Raw genomic sequence first — 17,780 nt, forward strand, 5'->3', positions numbered from 1 at the left:
AATTCGAGAAGGAGGTACTTTGATCAAGTTTCAAAGACAAAATTCGAGAAATGAGGTACTTTGATAACGTTTCAAAAGACAAAAAATAGAGAAAATGTCAACAAAAAAGCACATGTTGGAAGAATCGTAAGTTGAAATTTTTTTTAATTACAGCGTGAACTTTTTAATTGTTTAATAGTGAGGAATATTATCTTTTGTTCCCGTAATTTATTTATTTATTGTTTCGGTAATTTTCTTTGGTTTGGTTTATTCCGGTAAATCGATCCACCTAAAGATAATGTCTTCATCGTCACCGAAGTTAAACGTTCTGTCGTAGGAAGTAGTAGTACAAACGATATGGCGGCGCAATTTTCGTCACGGGCTCTGCTCGTTGGCAGTGTTTGGCTGAGTACTCTGGGCATGATAATTTCAGTGTATGCGTATCATGTCGAGGTCTCTGTTGAGAAAGACCCATCGTTCAGGGCTCTATGTGATATAAGTGAAAGAATTAGTTGTACCAAAGTATTTTCCTCCAGGTGCGTTGATGTTACAGATGTGTTATGTATTTTCGATGAACTGAAAGGCAATTTCGTTTTTCAGTATTCATAGAGATAGTAATTCAGATATGTTAAATTTTATAATCATGGTTTAATTTCAAGCCTTTGCAGGAAATGCTTCATTGTGCCTCATGTACGAACTGCATTTAAACAAGAATTGCAAAAAATCCCAAGATTTCCAAGTTAAACAGGTTGATAAGGTATTATTAAAAAAATGCAGTTTTGGGAATGAGATGCACTGGTGTTTACATCAAAAGCTGCAATAATAGTCAAGAAATTATCATTTGAGTGTGCTCATGTGAATGACGATATCGGATTGGTCTGATTACAGCACTTGCCAATTATATACCTTCCTTCCTTAGAATTTTCTACTGAACATTTAACAATCAATAATACACTTTGAATGTATTGTGGCCACAGGGATTAATGAGTTATACAAAAAGCGATTTTTTACATGTTGCATATACATGTACTGTAGTGACTCTTGTGCTGAGGTATTGTAGAACAATACATACATATACATATTCATAGACTGGAAATAAATGTATTTCATACTGTTGGCTGCAAAGTCAAATTCATAATTGTGAACCTCCCAGACAGGAGGGTATTTCACTTGAGAAGAGGGGTGACTCACATCAATCCCTTCATCTCCTGTGTGTGCTAAATTATTTTTATAAGAAAAAATATTTTTCCATTTTTTTACAACTTGCTTGCAATTTACACTGTAGGATATTAACGGTGATTTTGTGACTGAACTGACTTAAGTAGGGCAAGATGATTTAGTTGCTAATTTCAGGCAGGTTGAAACAATTAACATCCCGTTGATTATGTCTGCAGGGTCCTTTTAACTACAGTGTTTAAGTTTGTTGACATGGATTATACATTGTGTGATCAGAAGTCTGGATTAATGAGATTAATTAATTATGGTCAGATTACTATAGAGCTCAATCAGCATAAAATATGGCTTTGATGTTAACACGTTAACCCCTGCTGACGAGTTAACGTAGCAGGAGGTAGTAGCCTAATGCCGAGCTCTGTAACGTCAAGGTTGTGCATGATGCACTAAAGTGGGTGGTATTATAGAAGGTAGACCAATGTAGTTCTACAATGATACCAAATAAACTGGAAGTTCTAGTTGCACTACAAAATACAGAGGGAAAAACCTCATTTTTTGGACTCGATTTTTTTCCACCCAAAATATGTATATTCACCCACAGAACAAATCATTATTCTCAGTGTAGACTTAAATAATTTTTTCTCTTCACAGGTATGGAAAAGGTTTTGGGATCATTGACAGAATTTTTGGAAAAGAGAGTTTTCTCAACCAGCCCAATAGTGTATATGGAATGGTGTTTTACTTACTGCAGACAGTCTTGGGTATATTCTTGATTTCATTTTTATTTAAAAGGGAAAGGCTTAAGAGCACAAATAATAATTATATTTTCTACTTTTAGAACAAAATATGGTTGAAGCTTTTTTAAATGAGCCAAATAGGACAATTGAGTATACCGTATATATACACTTATAAGTCAAGTGACATTGCAAACAAAAAAGATCCAGATCAGTCATAGCATAATGCATCTGCAGATTAGGGTCTACATTGTTCTTTTGATTACTCCTAAAAAACTGGACAGACCCAGATCTGTTGGTGCATTATGCAATGGCAGATCTGATATGTACAGTTTGGAGATGGTCTCCTCTTATAAGCTTGTACAAATGGTATGGTTAGTACAACTTCAAAAACTTTTAGTACATTATGTCAATTTTTTTTATTCCTATGCCTTTGTGTTGAGTGTTGCGATACTATCAGTCTGTCCAGTCATCTGCCCTTAACCACACCTCCTAAGCTAATGGATGGAAATTCACCAAACTTAGTAGGCTATGTACCATAGTGACTTGGGACACGAAACAAATAATAATTTATTTTTTGTGTCTCAGTATTTATATGCTTAAAATAAAAAAAATCATCTTTTGGTGTCTCAACACTTATAGACCTAAAAACAAAATGTCAAGACAAAATTGGCATGGTCGCCATATTGCTGCTTGTTTATAGCAGTGACCAGTTCTTGTTCATTTACCATGTCAATAAACTGTTACAAACTACTATGATTGTTTTATCTTATTTTTTGCATGTGCATACTTTCCGATTTTTCCAACATGAATTAAAATATTGGTAAATAAAAACTTAATAATTCAAGGGGCAATTACTGGGCAACCTGTACTATGTGTGGTGTACAGAACAGTATTTGCACAGTACAAATTGTATGTAGTGTTAGCTATATCCTCTTTTATTCCCCAAAATACTTGATGTAGAATTAAATTATTTGGCTCCCATAACTGATATTGTACTGACTAACCATTGTCAGTCAATTAAGGTATGAATACTTACTTGGTTGATTAATACAATTACGGTAGCCGAGTAAACAGGTGCTTATTTATGTTCGCTTACATCAAAGTAAACTTCATTTGAGTTTTTAAGGTGTTACAGTTATTTTCAAAGTATTATTTCTGAAACCTCATTGTGGTATTTTGGAGATAGTATTTAAGTTTAGTGCAGTGGTGCCTATAATTTGAATCCAGGGGATGTATTCACTGCAAGTCAAAATCTTCAATGTACATGCAGTGATACTATGATATAAACCTGTTCACTAAATGTGGGTGTTGAACCAAATGCTATTTTTTTTCATTCTTGTCATACTGGGAGCACATTATTAACTTGTTAAGTATTTACATTGTCAAAGCAAAATAAAAATGTAATTACGGGTGTATTGATGTAATATTCTAATGCAGTATTGCTTAAACAAACAATAATAAACTGAAAACAAAGGGGATAGGTTACTGTTGTAAATGCTTTCAGCAGCTAGCTAATACTCAACTCTTGTCATCAATCAAATTGTACAAATTTGAATTGGGCAGAAAAAATAAGGAAACAGGAAAATTAAATATATTTAATGACTTTGCAAACAGATTATTAAAGCTATTCCGATTAATCAGTCATATTCATTGAGCAGATTAGTAGAACAATCGGTATTGGCAGAAATAATCAGTGCCGATGTAAACAAATTTCCAAAATATAAATGTAATCATAACATTCATCTTCACATGTCTTGAATTTTAAATCGGAATTAAATAGTGGAAATAAGGAATGAACATTTGATTTGGGGGTTAATTGATATACATTATATTCTTAAAAGTAAATACTTTTTACCACACTTGCTGTTAACTATGACTGATTGTCTGCACACAACAAATTATCAATACCATTCATGCACTCATCCTAATCACAGCAGCCAACCAGCAAATGAGGCCTCATGTGGCTGTTGAACTTCAGCATACACATTAGCAGAGATCTAGGCAGATTAGATAGCTAGTGAAATTTCAAACTACTACGAAACTATGACTCGCACTGTTTGATTTGTTATTTAGCCAGTCCTGCAATGCTACTAGTCAACAAATAGTGGTCGCACGCTGAAGCAGCTGAATGCTGACATACAAATATTATGCACCATTGATAATGGCATGCCAGCACCAGCAACGTTACCCCTGGATACCCCAGCTGCTAAGCTGCTGCAGCATGGTGCGTGCATCCATCCAGCCTCATGGACAACTTAGCAGTAACTTGATTTAAAACATTTTTTCAAGAGCGCGAATCGATTGGATTATTAATAGTGACTAGCGATTGTCCACTATTAAATATACTACCAAGCCTTTGCATAATGTTGAACTCAAAACACTCAAGTTTAGTCTGGAATTACTTAAAAGTAAATGCAGTCAATATGTTCAAAGCAAACTGCACACTTTGCAAAGCATGCATTTCCAGGGGTGGAAAGGATTCTAAAAACTATAATCAAATCTTGTGTAGCACTTGCACTGCAATTATATCATCGAACATGGCCTGTTTCTGGCGGATACAAAAGAAAAGGATGCTGCACAGTTAACCTCAGCAGCTGCAGTAACTTTTCATCTCTGACTAGCCATTTGCATTTGACGACCAGAGAGTTATTCATTGGCACAAAGCTATTGCAGAGTTAATGGCAGTAGATGTGCAACACATTTTCTGTTGTTGAAGACATTGGATTTCGACATCTGATGGCCAAGGCAGAGCCGCGCTATAAAATTCCAAGTTGGAAGTACTTTTCCACATCTTTGATACCTGGCATGCATAAGGTGATACAAAGCAAGGTGCATAATTTAGTTTCTGTCTAATCTGACCTTAGTTTGACCTCTGATATGTGGTCAGACCTGTCCATTGTCATAGCCTTGAGTGTTATGGAACACTGGTTGATAGAAGACTTTTAGTGGAAACAGGTGATTTTAGCAGTAATGCCTCTCAATGAAGCACATACAGGAGAATATTTGGCGAGCAAACTGGACAAATGCAAGAAATATAACATTTCCAAAACTTGTATCCATTTTCTTCTGTGTGATGGAGGTGCAGACATGTTTAAAGCAATGCGTCTGGCTGAAATCGACAGCATCAGCTGTTTTGCACACACACTGCAGCTCATTGTCAGTGATAGTATTATGCCACAACAAGCTGTCAAAGATGTTTTGATGATCTCTCAATCCATAGTCAGCAAGTTCCAGCACTCCTTCCTGGCACAACAGCAGCTCAAAGAGCAGTAGGAAAATTTGGCTGTGCCCATAAGAAACTCATCCAGGTTGTCCAGACACGCCAGAATTCTACATACAATTTGTTGGTTTTGTTATAATAACAAAAATAAGTTTTGTGGGCTTACACTACTCTCTATGACCTACCTAGCCTAACAGCCCAACAGTGTTCTTGTTTAACAATACTGTGGACACATTAGGCCCATTTGCAGACATTACCAATGAAGTAAGTGATAGCCAAACATCAGTATCCATCATTTTTCTTATGCTGAAAATGCTATGAATGTTGCTGGCTTCAGAGCATAAAGCAAGTGAAGGTATTCATACAATGCACTGTGATATGTTGATGTTACTGAACACACACTTAGCTGACATTGCCAGCAGCAAGAAGCTGGTCTTGGTCACCATCTTGGATCCACGATCCAAACATCGCCTATTCAGCGAAGAATTATTTGTGACCAGATCCAAAGAATGGCTTGGAGCCTGAATGCTGACAAGCAGGTGGAATCCCCAACCAAAAACAGAAAAACTGCAAATGAAACAAACGCCACTGGACCATCAACGTCATATCTCTGGGATTTGTTTTCTGTGGCCTGAGATGAACCTGTCTGTACCATCAATGAAGCAACCCATGTGGATGACGTCGTTGACATGATGCTTGAATTGTATCTGGCCAGCTCTCTGTTACCATGAGAAGAAGACATATACGGCTGGTGGGATGCTCACAGGTTTCATCTCCCCTAATGGGCCAAATTAGCTAGATGCTATTTGTCTGCACCAGCTTTAAGCATTCCAAGCTAGCAGCTGTTTAGTGGTGCAGGCTAGATTTTTTCGGATCACCCTGGATTGTTGCTTGGCAAGAAGGGAGAAATTTTACTGTTGCTTAAATACAATGTACCTCAACTAGACTTTCAGTATTAGCTGCAGAAAGCATACAGTGATGTCTAACTTTATTCTTAAAGCATGAGTATTATTAATTTAATTATTATTGGGCTATCATTTTTAATATTTTTTTTAGTCATTTATTGAAATCTAGAAAGTTAAAAGACTAGCTTAATACATTATCAGTGTTAGTTTTAAAGTTTTTCAAGTTTTATGTTTGTGTGATTATTGTTTTCTATAAATAGCAATGTACTTCTTATCCAGTTTCTGTTTATATTTTTTATAGAAGTTCAAATTCACTTTCTGCATAAACAACCTTGTTATAACTCATACGGCAAAATATCTGCTTGCATTGCACTAACAAGTTTATGTTTCTGAACCAATCGTTGTTATAAAACAAATAGTAATGAAATAATTGGTCTTGTAATCGGTATCGGCAATTTTAATAGTTGGATATACACTGTATTGGCATAACTGGTAAAAAATGACATCGGTACAGCTTATCAATTTATAAATTTTTTTATGTTAGAATTCATGATGATTGTCCCATGGTCATATTATTTTCTAATGTTGCAAATACAATCAAGAAAAAATACATTGATTGATTCATAGAAAAAAAAATGTAGAATGTGTCCCAAGACTTGTAGTACATGAAAAAACTGATATAATTTTCTGTTCTAACATTTATAGGTCATTAAAAATTACTTTTGAAAGTAATTTAGGGTGTTCCAAGACTTACTGTCCCAAGACTTAACAGTCATTATAGCAATAACCATCAGCAGGAGTTGCATTGTTTCGAGGCCTTTCACCGAGGGGTTTCTGGAAGAAGGTTATGGTTCAAATATGCAAAAATTAGAGTTACAGTGACAGTTTTTTATTATATTTTGACCAAACTTTAAACATGCATTCATAGAAAGACACATGTAGCATGCTTTGGGTAACATAACCACTTATTCAAGATCGGATATTAGAAGTTAATAAGTAATACAAGCTTTATAAAAAGAATCCCACACCCTTAGAAAATTGAATGTTTTGAGTCAAAAAGAGACTCCACTTTACTGAATGTTCTACAGAAATTAAAATGTGGTATTATGTGCTGAATATTTTTCATTTGTATTTTTGTTTCCTGTTGAGAATTTTAGAGTCATTTGAAAAGAAAGGATGAATTTTGGTATATAACTATATAATGTCACTTAAAGGTGAATTGTGTACCACAGGTCCTATCATCAGGGTCAAGGTCACTGGTCAGTAGCCTAGGTTTCAGTCACATTTGCCATTTTGCTTATTAACTTAATTACTCTTCAAAATAAATGGGTGAAGCTTGGTAAACAAATAAATTCACAATCAAAGATTTGTTGCATGAGGTCTTAACATGATCACAGCTAAGTATTTCTAAGTGTCTTTTGTGTCTGTTTTATATAATAAAATCTGTTTGAGGTACAGGCATATACTATGGTACACTTATACTTCTTAGTTTGATAGTATATCATGTATCAGTGTCAAGGTATTATCTCCAAGGTCAAGATCACTGATACATGTAATTTGTTTGGCCTTGTTTTCTTCACATTTCTTCTAAAACTTGGTTTGTTTTGATGTTTACCTAGTAACTTTACAGCTCAGTCTTCAAGTTCAAAGTCAGACTTCATGATTATAAATTTCTGTAACCCCACCATAGCAGACAGAAAACAAATATTCACAGACTTTGCTTATAATAAATGGATTATCAATATATTAAACATGTACATGAAATCTGTCATGGATGCACAGGGAAAACGAAATTGCCCATTATGGATATGTTTCCATTGTATAGATCAGGGTTCTCAAACTTAAATCACCCGCATGATGGCATTTTTGATGGCCAAAGGGTTGCACTACCTTTGTTATTTCTCATAACACCTTGTGAGGCCAATCATTTTGTGGGCCACAGCATATGACTTGGCTCATAAGCTGACTAGAGGGCATCGTGTTTGAGACCCCTGGTATAGATGGTAAACTGACAATGAAAAATAAAGTTGAAAATAAATGAAAATGAACAAAGGTTTGTTAGAATGGCAGTCTTTATAAGTAGGTGTTTTGTATAGGGAGATGTTCCCCAAAGGCAGATTTTGTTGTTTTTACTAAGATCTTGAAACACATATTCAAATATTTTAAGGTCTTATGAAATTGTCAGAGATTTTGTAAAGAGAAACTCAAAGTGCTTTGCAAATCATTTAATGTCTCTAATGCTGGTTGAGAGTTTTGTAAATAATTGATGCATACATTAAAAGTTATTGTTTGAAATTAATATGTAATAAATGCTCACTGACATAGTAGGAGCAATTCTTTGTTACTCAGCCACTTTTATTCATTTCTCTATTTCAGCTTTTTTCTCATTTGATTCAATTGTCTGGCTGCAACTAGTATTAGCTGTTTCTGCAAATCTGGGATGTGTATACTTGGCTTACATTTTGTACTTCGTGCTCGAGGACATGTGCATTGTGTGTATCTCATCCTATATCGTAAATGCATTTATTCTTCTGTGCTCTGTGATGAGAGTTATGGTTCTTGTGGGCCTCCGGAAAGAAGAGCAGGAGTCAAAGAAGACGAAGAAGAAGAAATAAGTGTTGTGCGAGGTTATGTAATTAAATTTCACATATGTAATATCTGATATCTTAGTGAACTAGTTATTTTGGCATGTGGCCAATAAGCTTACAAAGGAAAATGATTTCAGACAGTACTCATACAATAAACTGTTTATTATATACTCTAATTTATAATTAGCATCAGTTACCAAAACTCTTGACATTACTATATGTAGTAGTTACAAATGCTGAAATACTGTATATTCCCTAATTAATATACGCCCCCACCCCATATTTAAGAAGAGAAAATTTAAAACTGCTTCAGATCCAAGATCACAACAAAATGCTGCAGCAGTTTCAGTTGATCACACTGATGCCGTTTATATATCGGTGTATAAATTACTAAAATCACAGTCACATGCATAGTGTTGGACATAATGCAATAGCTGGGCGGCATGTCCTACTTCAAACAGCTGCTGAGTGTTAACATGTGTTGATTATTTTAACTGAGATGATATTTAGAAAGACTGAATTCAGAGGCAGAAGACCCCCAGATGTATGTGTGGTCATTATAAGAGTACATCAAAAGAACAACATGGCTTTCATTATTGTGTTCCAATAAATGCCCTCCATTTGGAAAATTTCATTCATCCCCAGTGCATTAATTAGAGAATATACAGTATGCTTTTTTAATTTTTTTTACCCAGCTTCATACATGAGTTCGTTCATTAGTTAAATTAATATGTCGGGCAAGTTGTATGACACTATGATGTAAAAAGTTGTATCGCATCATGTTGAGTCTTCAGGACAAAATTAGAGTATATAATGAAGTAGAATATTATGTAAATATCCAGGTTGCTTGGTTCAGGGACTTGAAAGGAATCTAAAATACCCACTTGATAGCAGACAGAACCATGGTCTTATGATAGGTCCCAATAATCAGCATATTACTGTACAGTGATGGTTGTCAGGTCCATTTTGAGCATTTATTTAATGTACGGTTTGTATCTCATCAAGTCATAAGACAAAGTGAGCTTTAAGTATGACCCTGCATAAAATGTACATCCGTACATTTCTTTATAATTATAAAATGATAAATTATTGAACCCATTTAAATGATATTTGACCAGGATTAGGTACTGAAGTTTTGTTTTTGCCATTCTTTCAGCCATTCTTTCAGCAAAACATAATAGAACTTTATATGTTCCAGAATACAATTACTGATTTTCTTTGCAGATGGAATTAAAACTCAGATTGGACAATGCATACTCTAAGAAATATTGATTACATTGGAACCTTTCTGGAAGGGACAGTTCAGGGACTGATCCAGTTTATCCTGTACATAAAGGCAAACTTTATATGAAGTTCACCATGATATATGCTTTGAATTTATTTATTTTACTGGTAAATGTAGTTATTTTGTATCCAATTTATCCCTGACTGGCTTATCTATATTGACTTCACCTACAGTACAGCTCACATGAATTTTCATTGCTCCATGCATGACATTCGGGTAGAAAGAGCATGGAGAGGATTCAGATTTATGATTTATTTTAAACCCAAAATATTGGAATCATTGACAATTTCTCTATCATTAAATATTTAAGAATAATACATGGAATTCTTTGATTGTTAAAAAATGAGTTATTTAGATCAAATCTTTTCATGCAAAATCGGTGAACTATCAGCCAAATGTGAAATGAAAATCCAATTTGCCAAATCGCAAGATTCTTTTGCACATGTGCAAGAGAAAGACAGAGGCAGTATGCTCAGAACTGCTGATGACATGCAAAGCCATACTCTTATTTTCATGAGACATGCATATTTACATTTAAAAAAGGCTATAAACAGTACCATATATTGAATGAAGACATTTCATTTGCAGTTATTTGTTTTAAAAAATGCATATCAGATTGGTTAAACAAGGTTCTCATCACAAGAATATATCTGAACCAGGTTTATCTGTATTGAAGTTTAAATGTTGGTGAGGACATTTTTAACTACATTTACATTTTTATATTTAAACTATTTTATTAAAAAGAAGTACATCATAAGCTAAATTCATAACATGGAACGAAAGAGCGAGAGGAAGTTTTGCATGGTAACTGAAAAATGCACCAGGACAACAGGTTACATCTAAAAGTCAATTTCATTAATGTAGGAGATATAAAATTAAAGTGTGAGAATAAGAGAGGAGAGAACAAACAGTGCATGAAAGGATTTGGTTTGCTTCAATCCTTTATGGGCAGAGCAGCACAAGAATGTTAATTAGTGCCGATGCAAGTAAAGTGCATTGCCCAAGGACACACCATAGTAGCTTACCCAGGCTGGCTCGATGGTAGGATTTGAGACACACCCTTTCAGTTGAAAGTCCAGCCTGCTAACCACTGAGCTGCAGTGGCTTTGTGAATGAAAGGAGTAATGTTGGCTGCAAAAGGACTGGGTGTACATTGCCTCAACATGACATACTCGATTTCATTATCAGGTGAAAGTCAGCTGAAAATACCATTTACTGAATCTGCTGAGTTCTGTGGAGTGAGTTAGAGGGAGCTGCATGTAGAAGTGCTGAAGACAGGCTTCTAAATGACTGTTTATTTTTATTAAAACTGGAGGTATACAAAACAATCCAGTATATCAACAATAAGAATTTTCATTAACAGAATCCTAACATATACATATTATGACATACATTTGGTTTAATTTGGGATATGTGGCACAGCAGTGCATGAATTCAGGGAAAGGTCACACTAGCAGTCAAGCCCCCTCCCCAATCAAGATTTAGGTACCAAAGCAGTTGCAGATGATTTTCAGGTCTGCTTATTATTGTGTGTTCCTGAACGAAGCACTTGATATATTTCTCTGTGTAAGAAACATAAAGAAATTCAAATTTGACCCATACCCACAGTACAGTAGCTTATATAGCTACACATCTTGCTGACTAAATAAACCAGAAATTGAATTAACACTAAAGAGGGAGAGATTGTTTTGGATACTGAAATGTAGTGGTCTTTGAACGTCATATAAATTTATGCTAAAACAGAAAAATTGATTTTGAGAGGTTTTTCTCATTTGTTGAAAAATACAATCTTGACTTATATTGCAACTAAATTTATCACCAAGAGAGGGATTAGTCTTGAAATCTTGAGAATTGATCCATAAGATTATTCATTTCAGCAATATATTTAATTCATTTTAACTATGGACAATTAATAAGCTTCCACTTTTAATTACTGGGTTATATTTATGGCTTTTGAATATCCATGTCAGATATCTTCATATAATGATGACACCTTTCTGAAGCAAAAAATGACAACCTTGTCTGAATCTAATTCTTGTCAATATTTTATAACACTGTTGACAATGATTTCTGTAGAACATCTATATAAGTCAAATCTTGCTTAGGGACAGACCATTTACTTTTCTAAGGGGGTATTAGGATTCATTAGAAGGTTGAAAGCAATTGTCTTGCTGTTATTTGTGTGGGGGAAAACACGCTCATTGCATCAATCTGCTGGAAGACAAGTTTTCTTTATCCTGTAATAAATGGAGAAAAAAATATATCACAGTCCAAAAGAAATTCCTAGCTTCATCCTCCCACCACCAAAAGTTAAATCATCCTTACCTTACAATACACATGCAGTTGGCCCATTGCATCTGCATCTGGCAGGCTGAAAATTGTGTATATTCAGCTTTGTGAACACCTGCTGTTTACTATTATTACTTCTATAGGACTATCAAGCATGTGGTTTGCATTTCAGTGTTAATTCAGAGTTAACCATTCTTTTATTTTAATTAGCAGTGGTTGTCATTGGAACTCATCTGTCTCTCTCTTGGAGGATTACTTATTGTTTGTAACAGTAGGATATGTTTAAGAGAAGGTATGCCTTTTTGTCAAGTCAGTACATAAGTTTGTTTGAATTCCCTTAAATAAAGTAAGAAGTGTTAGTGATCTGCTTTGCACTGATCATGATGTAAAATTCTTGGTTTCCATTGTTTAAACTGAATTGAGAATGAACATGAATTTATGACATGGTCAACATCTACAAAAAAAAGTATTGGTAGAAGCCGATCAACTTTTTCTTAGCACGCATACAATATTCTTTCAACATTAGTTTTTGGAGTCCACACATACGACTGACACGGAGAAAATTGATAGTTCAGATGGTATCTGATTCTAAATCTCTCTCATGCCTTAGTCTTTCAACAGGTGGTCATGATGCTTATCAGTCAGTAATATCCACCGACCATCTCCACATTGGACTTGCACATGATGTGCTTGATGATTTGTGGTGATGATTTAGATATATTTACCCCTTCATCTTAAGCTTCAGTGTAATTGGTGCATTAAGGGATTAATTACCCTACTATAATGTGTGGAAAAATGAAAAATCACATGAGCTACACTGCATATAGTGAACATACACTGTTAATTCCAATTTGGTTCAGGTAGACAAGTGGCAAGTGTATATTTGTACGTTTAAATGGGTCAGTCACAGGAGTATGTATATTTTGATTTAGCTTGAAATGTCCTTTTTATGCATTGAGATTAGACAATCATAAATGAATGTTCATAGAAGATTCCTCAAAATGTCTTTTACAGAAATGATTCCCTTATTAAGGCAGAGTTCAATATTTTAAGTAAGAAGAATAAATTTGGCAGTTGAGAGAAATACTGATCTGAAATTAGCAGGGGTTCATCTTCATTACTGATTGTTTTTCACATTTGTCCAGTAATCAGTTTTTTATTTTAGTTTTATGTTTGCTTTTCTTTCTATCTTACCCTAGAAAAAAGTGGTTCATTCTTTGCAAGATGCTTTTAGTGGTTCTTTGCAGAATGCTTTAATAGAACTACAATAAGTACAGTCTGAAATCAGCCATTTCATAATACGTCTACAGACCAGGCCATTGCTGTTCAAGCTCTGAGTAGGATGACATTGTAGACCCTTATTGCTGAGACTGCCCTGATAAAGGCTCAACTTAGCCTGAATCCTATTCATGCCCACGTACATGTCCAACTATCTGTACATTCTTCCACACTGTAGACTAAGGTTAATGTTTCTATTTAAATACATAGTTGGCTTAACAAAGGGGAGTCTCGTGTCATTAAAAGCAATACTTAACAGCAGATACCAGTATGCACCGATAAAAAAATGAGTGTGCATTTTACATAAACAACAATGTTAAAAAAATGTTGAACACAAGTCGGTAATTCTTTTTCCTGTTTCAGAATTACCTGTTAAATAAAGTGACATAGTAATTTCCTCAGTGATCACCGTTGTTTTCCCATGCGCAGTTTTGATTTTAAAATCACTTCCAATTTGTTGACAAAAATTGAATTGTTAATTAGCTATTGAGATCTAGTCTGTACTTACCTACTCTGTGTGCATATATAATTGTAAAGCATTTTCAATTGATTTGTCATATACATTTTTATGAACTCACTCATTTTAAATTATTATTATTGTTTTAAGTGTTGCTGCCAGAACTCATTGGTATAGCACATATATTGTTCTCTGTAAAATTAGAAAGAAACAGTTATGCTTCAAAGAAACAACTTTGTAAAGTCTAGTTGTAAAACAGTACATGGAAAAATCTTTAATTAGCAAGATGCTGTATTTGTTGTTAAATATTTCAAAATGTGGATGCCTTTTTTTAATATACTTTTGGTTTTTTAATCCCTCAATCCCAATGGCATAGTGACAATATTCTTTTGACCAAATATAGTTTGTATTAATAATAATAGTAACATACTTTTTGGTCTTAATAAAATTAGTACCATTGTTACATTATGTATAGCCAGTTTCAGGTAAGTTATGCCAAGGGAGGCAACTAAAATTTGTTTATGATAGCAAAGTGGACCTTGAGTAGCAAATTGTTATCATATTCACCTTCCAAAAATTCTCACGAAGTGGAGTATCTTTGTTGAAGACTTTTTGGTTCTTTTTCCTAAAAATTCCACCTTCATTATTAGATGTAAAACATCACTTTCATTGTACACTTATGTCTTCCATTTGGACCAATTAATGAAGTTTTACCAGGTTCAAATTCTAAAGACAGTATCATTTCAACAGATTATGAAATTAAATTGACAAATCATCAGACTTCACCAGCCTACAACCAGCTGTCAGGCAGAACTAATTTGCACTACATACCTTGAAATCGCTAAACTTACAAAATCTTTGTGTTTGAAATGTATTCAGGATTCATTTTTGTTTACATTCCATTACTATTTGATTCTTAGCTTTCCTCTTTTCATTTTTGATCTCAGAAATAGATTCTAATTTGATGTTTATTGCATTCTTTCATTTTTGTTCATTTGCAACAACAACAAAAAAGTTATCAAAGTCTGATTTTCTGTTACTTAGAGAGTTAAGAAAAAGGGAACAATTAACATTGCATCTTGCCTGATTAAATGAATGTTTCAATAAAGTAGTAAATGGACAAAATACTAAGGATACCATCAAATTTACAGGAAATTAAAATATAGTAACTGCAGTAAATGTCAAAATAAAGTAGTATATTTATTAGATTGTTTTTTTTGTGTGTGTTTCAATTCATTCAAATAAATATTGTATTGCCATTGGTGTTAATGTATTAATTTCAAAAATGGAAGAAGTGGGTTAATCAAGAAAAGTAAAAAACCTAGGGATTGTAAATATTCTTATCTGTTTCTTGTTTATTGAAGAAATTAATGTCCATATCATTATCACAGCATAGTAGATTTATTAATTTCTGCAGTATTTATTGTATGAAATCTTAAATCCCCACCCTTAACATGTGTCATCATTATCAGCCATGTCTCTGTTGAGGGTCTACCAGTTGAATTCAAATTCCATATTCAGGCAACTATTCTCCTCTCGAATTTATTTTGAACATTCAGTTCTACATAAGTGCTTTTGCTGAAGATTTCATCTTCATTACATTGTCTGTCAGTGCTCATTGACCTTATTGGTGCATGAGCTATTTAAAATGAGCAAGAAAGTTCTTTCAACTTTTTTGGCAGTGAGTGCACTCAATTCGTTAATTTTGGATGTACTCAATTCGGTATTTCTACATTCAAGTGTAATGCTTTTTTATCTCTTCTTTTATTACTTTGGTCTTTTTTGTGCCTTATGAGCCCCATGGAAAGAAATTTCTCATGTAAAAAATGGGGAAAAGTGGTCACTGAAGCAAGAGTGCAGCCTAATTTAACCCTGATTGATGTATTCATACCAGTAGCAAGTGTTATGTCTGGCTCAAAATTAACAGTATCATAGTTCAATTAATCTGATCGTGGATTATGTTGTCATGGGTTTTTCTTCGTTTAAATTTAGTGGCAACCTCAAAATAATAGATTTTCAAATCCATTTCATTTTTGTCTCATGCATTGTTCTGCATTTGCACCGTTTTCTTAAAAATGCATAAATAATTTTGTTGGTATTTATTTCTGCATTTTGTTTGCATTTGCATTTTCACATCACTAGTAAAATTACCCCATTTAGGGTCTGTTGTTCTTGTAGTGTTTAACGCCATTTTTCAGCACGATAGGCTATACATGGCGACCAGTATTATTGGTGGAGGAAGAACCCGGGAAAACCCCGGAAAGAACCACTGACCCACGAGAAGGTACTGGCAAGCTTTCTCACATACCCACATTGGCTAAATCTGAGACTCCAACCCATGCAGACAGAGGTGAGATGGCAGTGATCCGTAACAGAGAGTGCTTTAGATCACTTGGGGCCCCTTTTTGGGGTCTGTAACATAAACTTAAATTCTTCAGTATCTTCTGTATGTTGAATCCAACTGCAGACAACACAGACCCGTAACTGCCATTGCATAATGTAAGGTTAGATCAGGGTCTGTGTTGTTTGTTCTACTGAATACTCATAACAAACTGCACAGTCCCAGATCTGCTTTCCCATTAAAAGGCATTTTGCAATGGTAGGTCTGGGTCTCTACAGTTTGCTATTGGATTCAGCTCACAGGCTAATGTATAATATATGTATAATTGTCTTGTGTAAAAGCTAGTCCAATATACAGGATGTAATTTGAGATTATAATCACTGTCTGAAGTAAAGGTATCCCCCATAACAAGATACCTCATAATAATGCAGTCCTTGATATAACACAGGTATGGTCATGGATGCCATTACATAAGGTTTTATTTATTTTCTCATAATTTTAATGTGAAAGGGTACATTTTGTATGTTAACTCATTATATCTTGATTTCACATTAACTATATCCCATCATAAGGTTTTGTATTAAACATACTTGTTATTACATATCCTTGGTTACAGTATACCCCAATATAATCTTGTCTATGCTGTAACTCACATTTATGGATGTCCTGAAATGAGGGACCACATTGTGTAGTTCATATGTTGCATTATAATTGCAGAATATAAAAATTGTGCCAAGTAATGTGTTTTTTTGTCTTGCCAGAAACAAATTTATAAAAGACCAGAAATAAAGGGGTTTTCTTTGGACTTCTGCACTGCAAATCCCATTTATAGTTTTAAATGTTATTTAGACATCACTTTTTTAAGAAACAGAAAGTCCAGATAAATGCATTTCTGTGAGTCAGGGATTCACTATATGGTTTCAAGACCAAGTAAGCTTATGGATGGTTCTGAATCTGTGTTGTCCAAAATCGCTTCATCAAACAAAAATTGCTTGTTACCACTCCACTGGCCATATTTCTCAGGGATCGTCCTGGGCTTCGCCAATGTCGCAAATTGCGATTTTTTTTCCTTATTGGCGACAAAAATATCCCATCTGGCGATTTTTTTGGCGACAGACTTTTTGGTTATTTAATTTGTACATACAATCATGGATTTTGACTGGATAAATTAAAAGGGAGAACGAAAGGAAGCCACAAACTTGACTAAGCAATGAATTGGAATCAATCTGTTACACAAACGATCCTTTGTTCGTATTGACAACCCCATCTTTAGAGTGCATTGTTACATCATAACCTGCTTATGCTGACATCTGGGCTGAGTACTGTATGCTGTTATACAGTCAATCATGCTACGAACTATACCTACAACTGACCGACTTCTGAAGACGCGAATAGAACAGATACAATTAACTGAATGGCTAATCCTTCTGTTGTTTTTTTTTTTTTTTTACATATACCAATACAATAGTTTTGCTGAACCTTCATAGAAAACTGATAACCTATGAAGTACCGACTATTGCGTATAAAT

General features: G+C 34.3%; 1 protein-coding gene across 5 annotated transcripts; it reads left to right on the forward strand.

The window, feature by feature from the left end:
• Positions 1 to 325: 325 nt before the first annotated feature.
• Positions 326 to 16,992, forward strand: LOC149776896 (vitamin K epoxide reductase complex subunit 1-like protein 1). Of its 5 annotated transcripts, none has more exons than XM_089941593.1 (4): positions 326 to 515; positions 1,804 to 1,913; positions 8,391 to 8,646; positions 9,827 to 16,992. In XM_089941593.1, the coding sequence occupies exons 1-3, from the start codon at positions 337 to 339 to the stop codon at positions 8,627 to 8,629; spliced, it is 528 nt and encodes a 175-aa protein (XP_089797719.1). In that variant the 5' UTR covers positions 326 to 336; the 3' UTR covers positions 8,630 to 8,646; positions 9,827 to 16,992. The 5 variants fall into 5 exon arrangements, with proteins under 5 accessions (XP_089797719.1, XP_089797716.1, XP_089797717.1 ...); XM_089941590.1 differs by having other exon boundaries at positions 8,391 to 8,641; XM_089941591.1 differs by having other exon boundaries at positions 8,391 to 8,636.
• The last annotated feature ends 788 nt before the right edge of the window (positions 16,993 to 17,780 follow it).

Source organism: Sinohyriopsis cumingii, chromosome 18, assembly GCF_028554795.1.
Source record: "Sinohyriopsis cumingii isolate HCF-2022 chromosome 18, ASM2855479v2, whole genome shotgun sequence".
NCBI lineage: Eukaryota > Metazoa > Mollusca > Bivalvia > Unionida > Unionidae > Sinohyriopsis > Sinohyriopsis cumingii.

What these genes read in the sequence shown, in the direction of transcription:
- LOC149776896 (XM_089941589.1), top strand. Translation starts at nt 337, where the DNA reads ATGGCGGCGCAATTTTCGTCACGGGCTCTGCTCGTTGGCAGTGTTTGG. An exon ending in ACCAAAGTATTTTCCTCCAG is followed by an intron (nt 516 to 1,803) that starts GTGCGTTGATGT and finishes TTCTCTTCACAG; the next exon opens with GTATGGAAAAGGTTTTGGGA. An exon ending in CTTACTGCAGACAGTCTTGG is followed by an intron (nt 1,914 to 8,390) that starts GTATATTCTTGA and finishes TCTCTATTTCAG; the next exon opens with CTTTTTTCTCATTTGATTCA.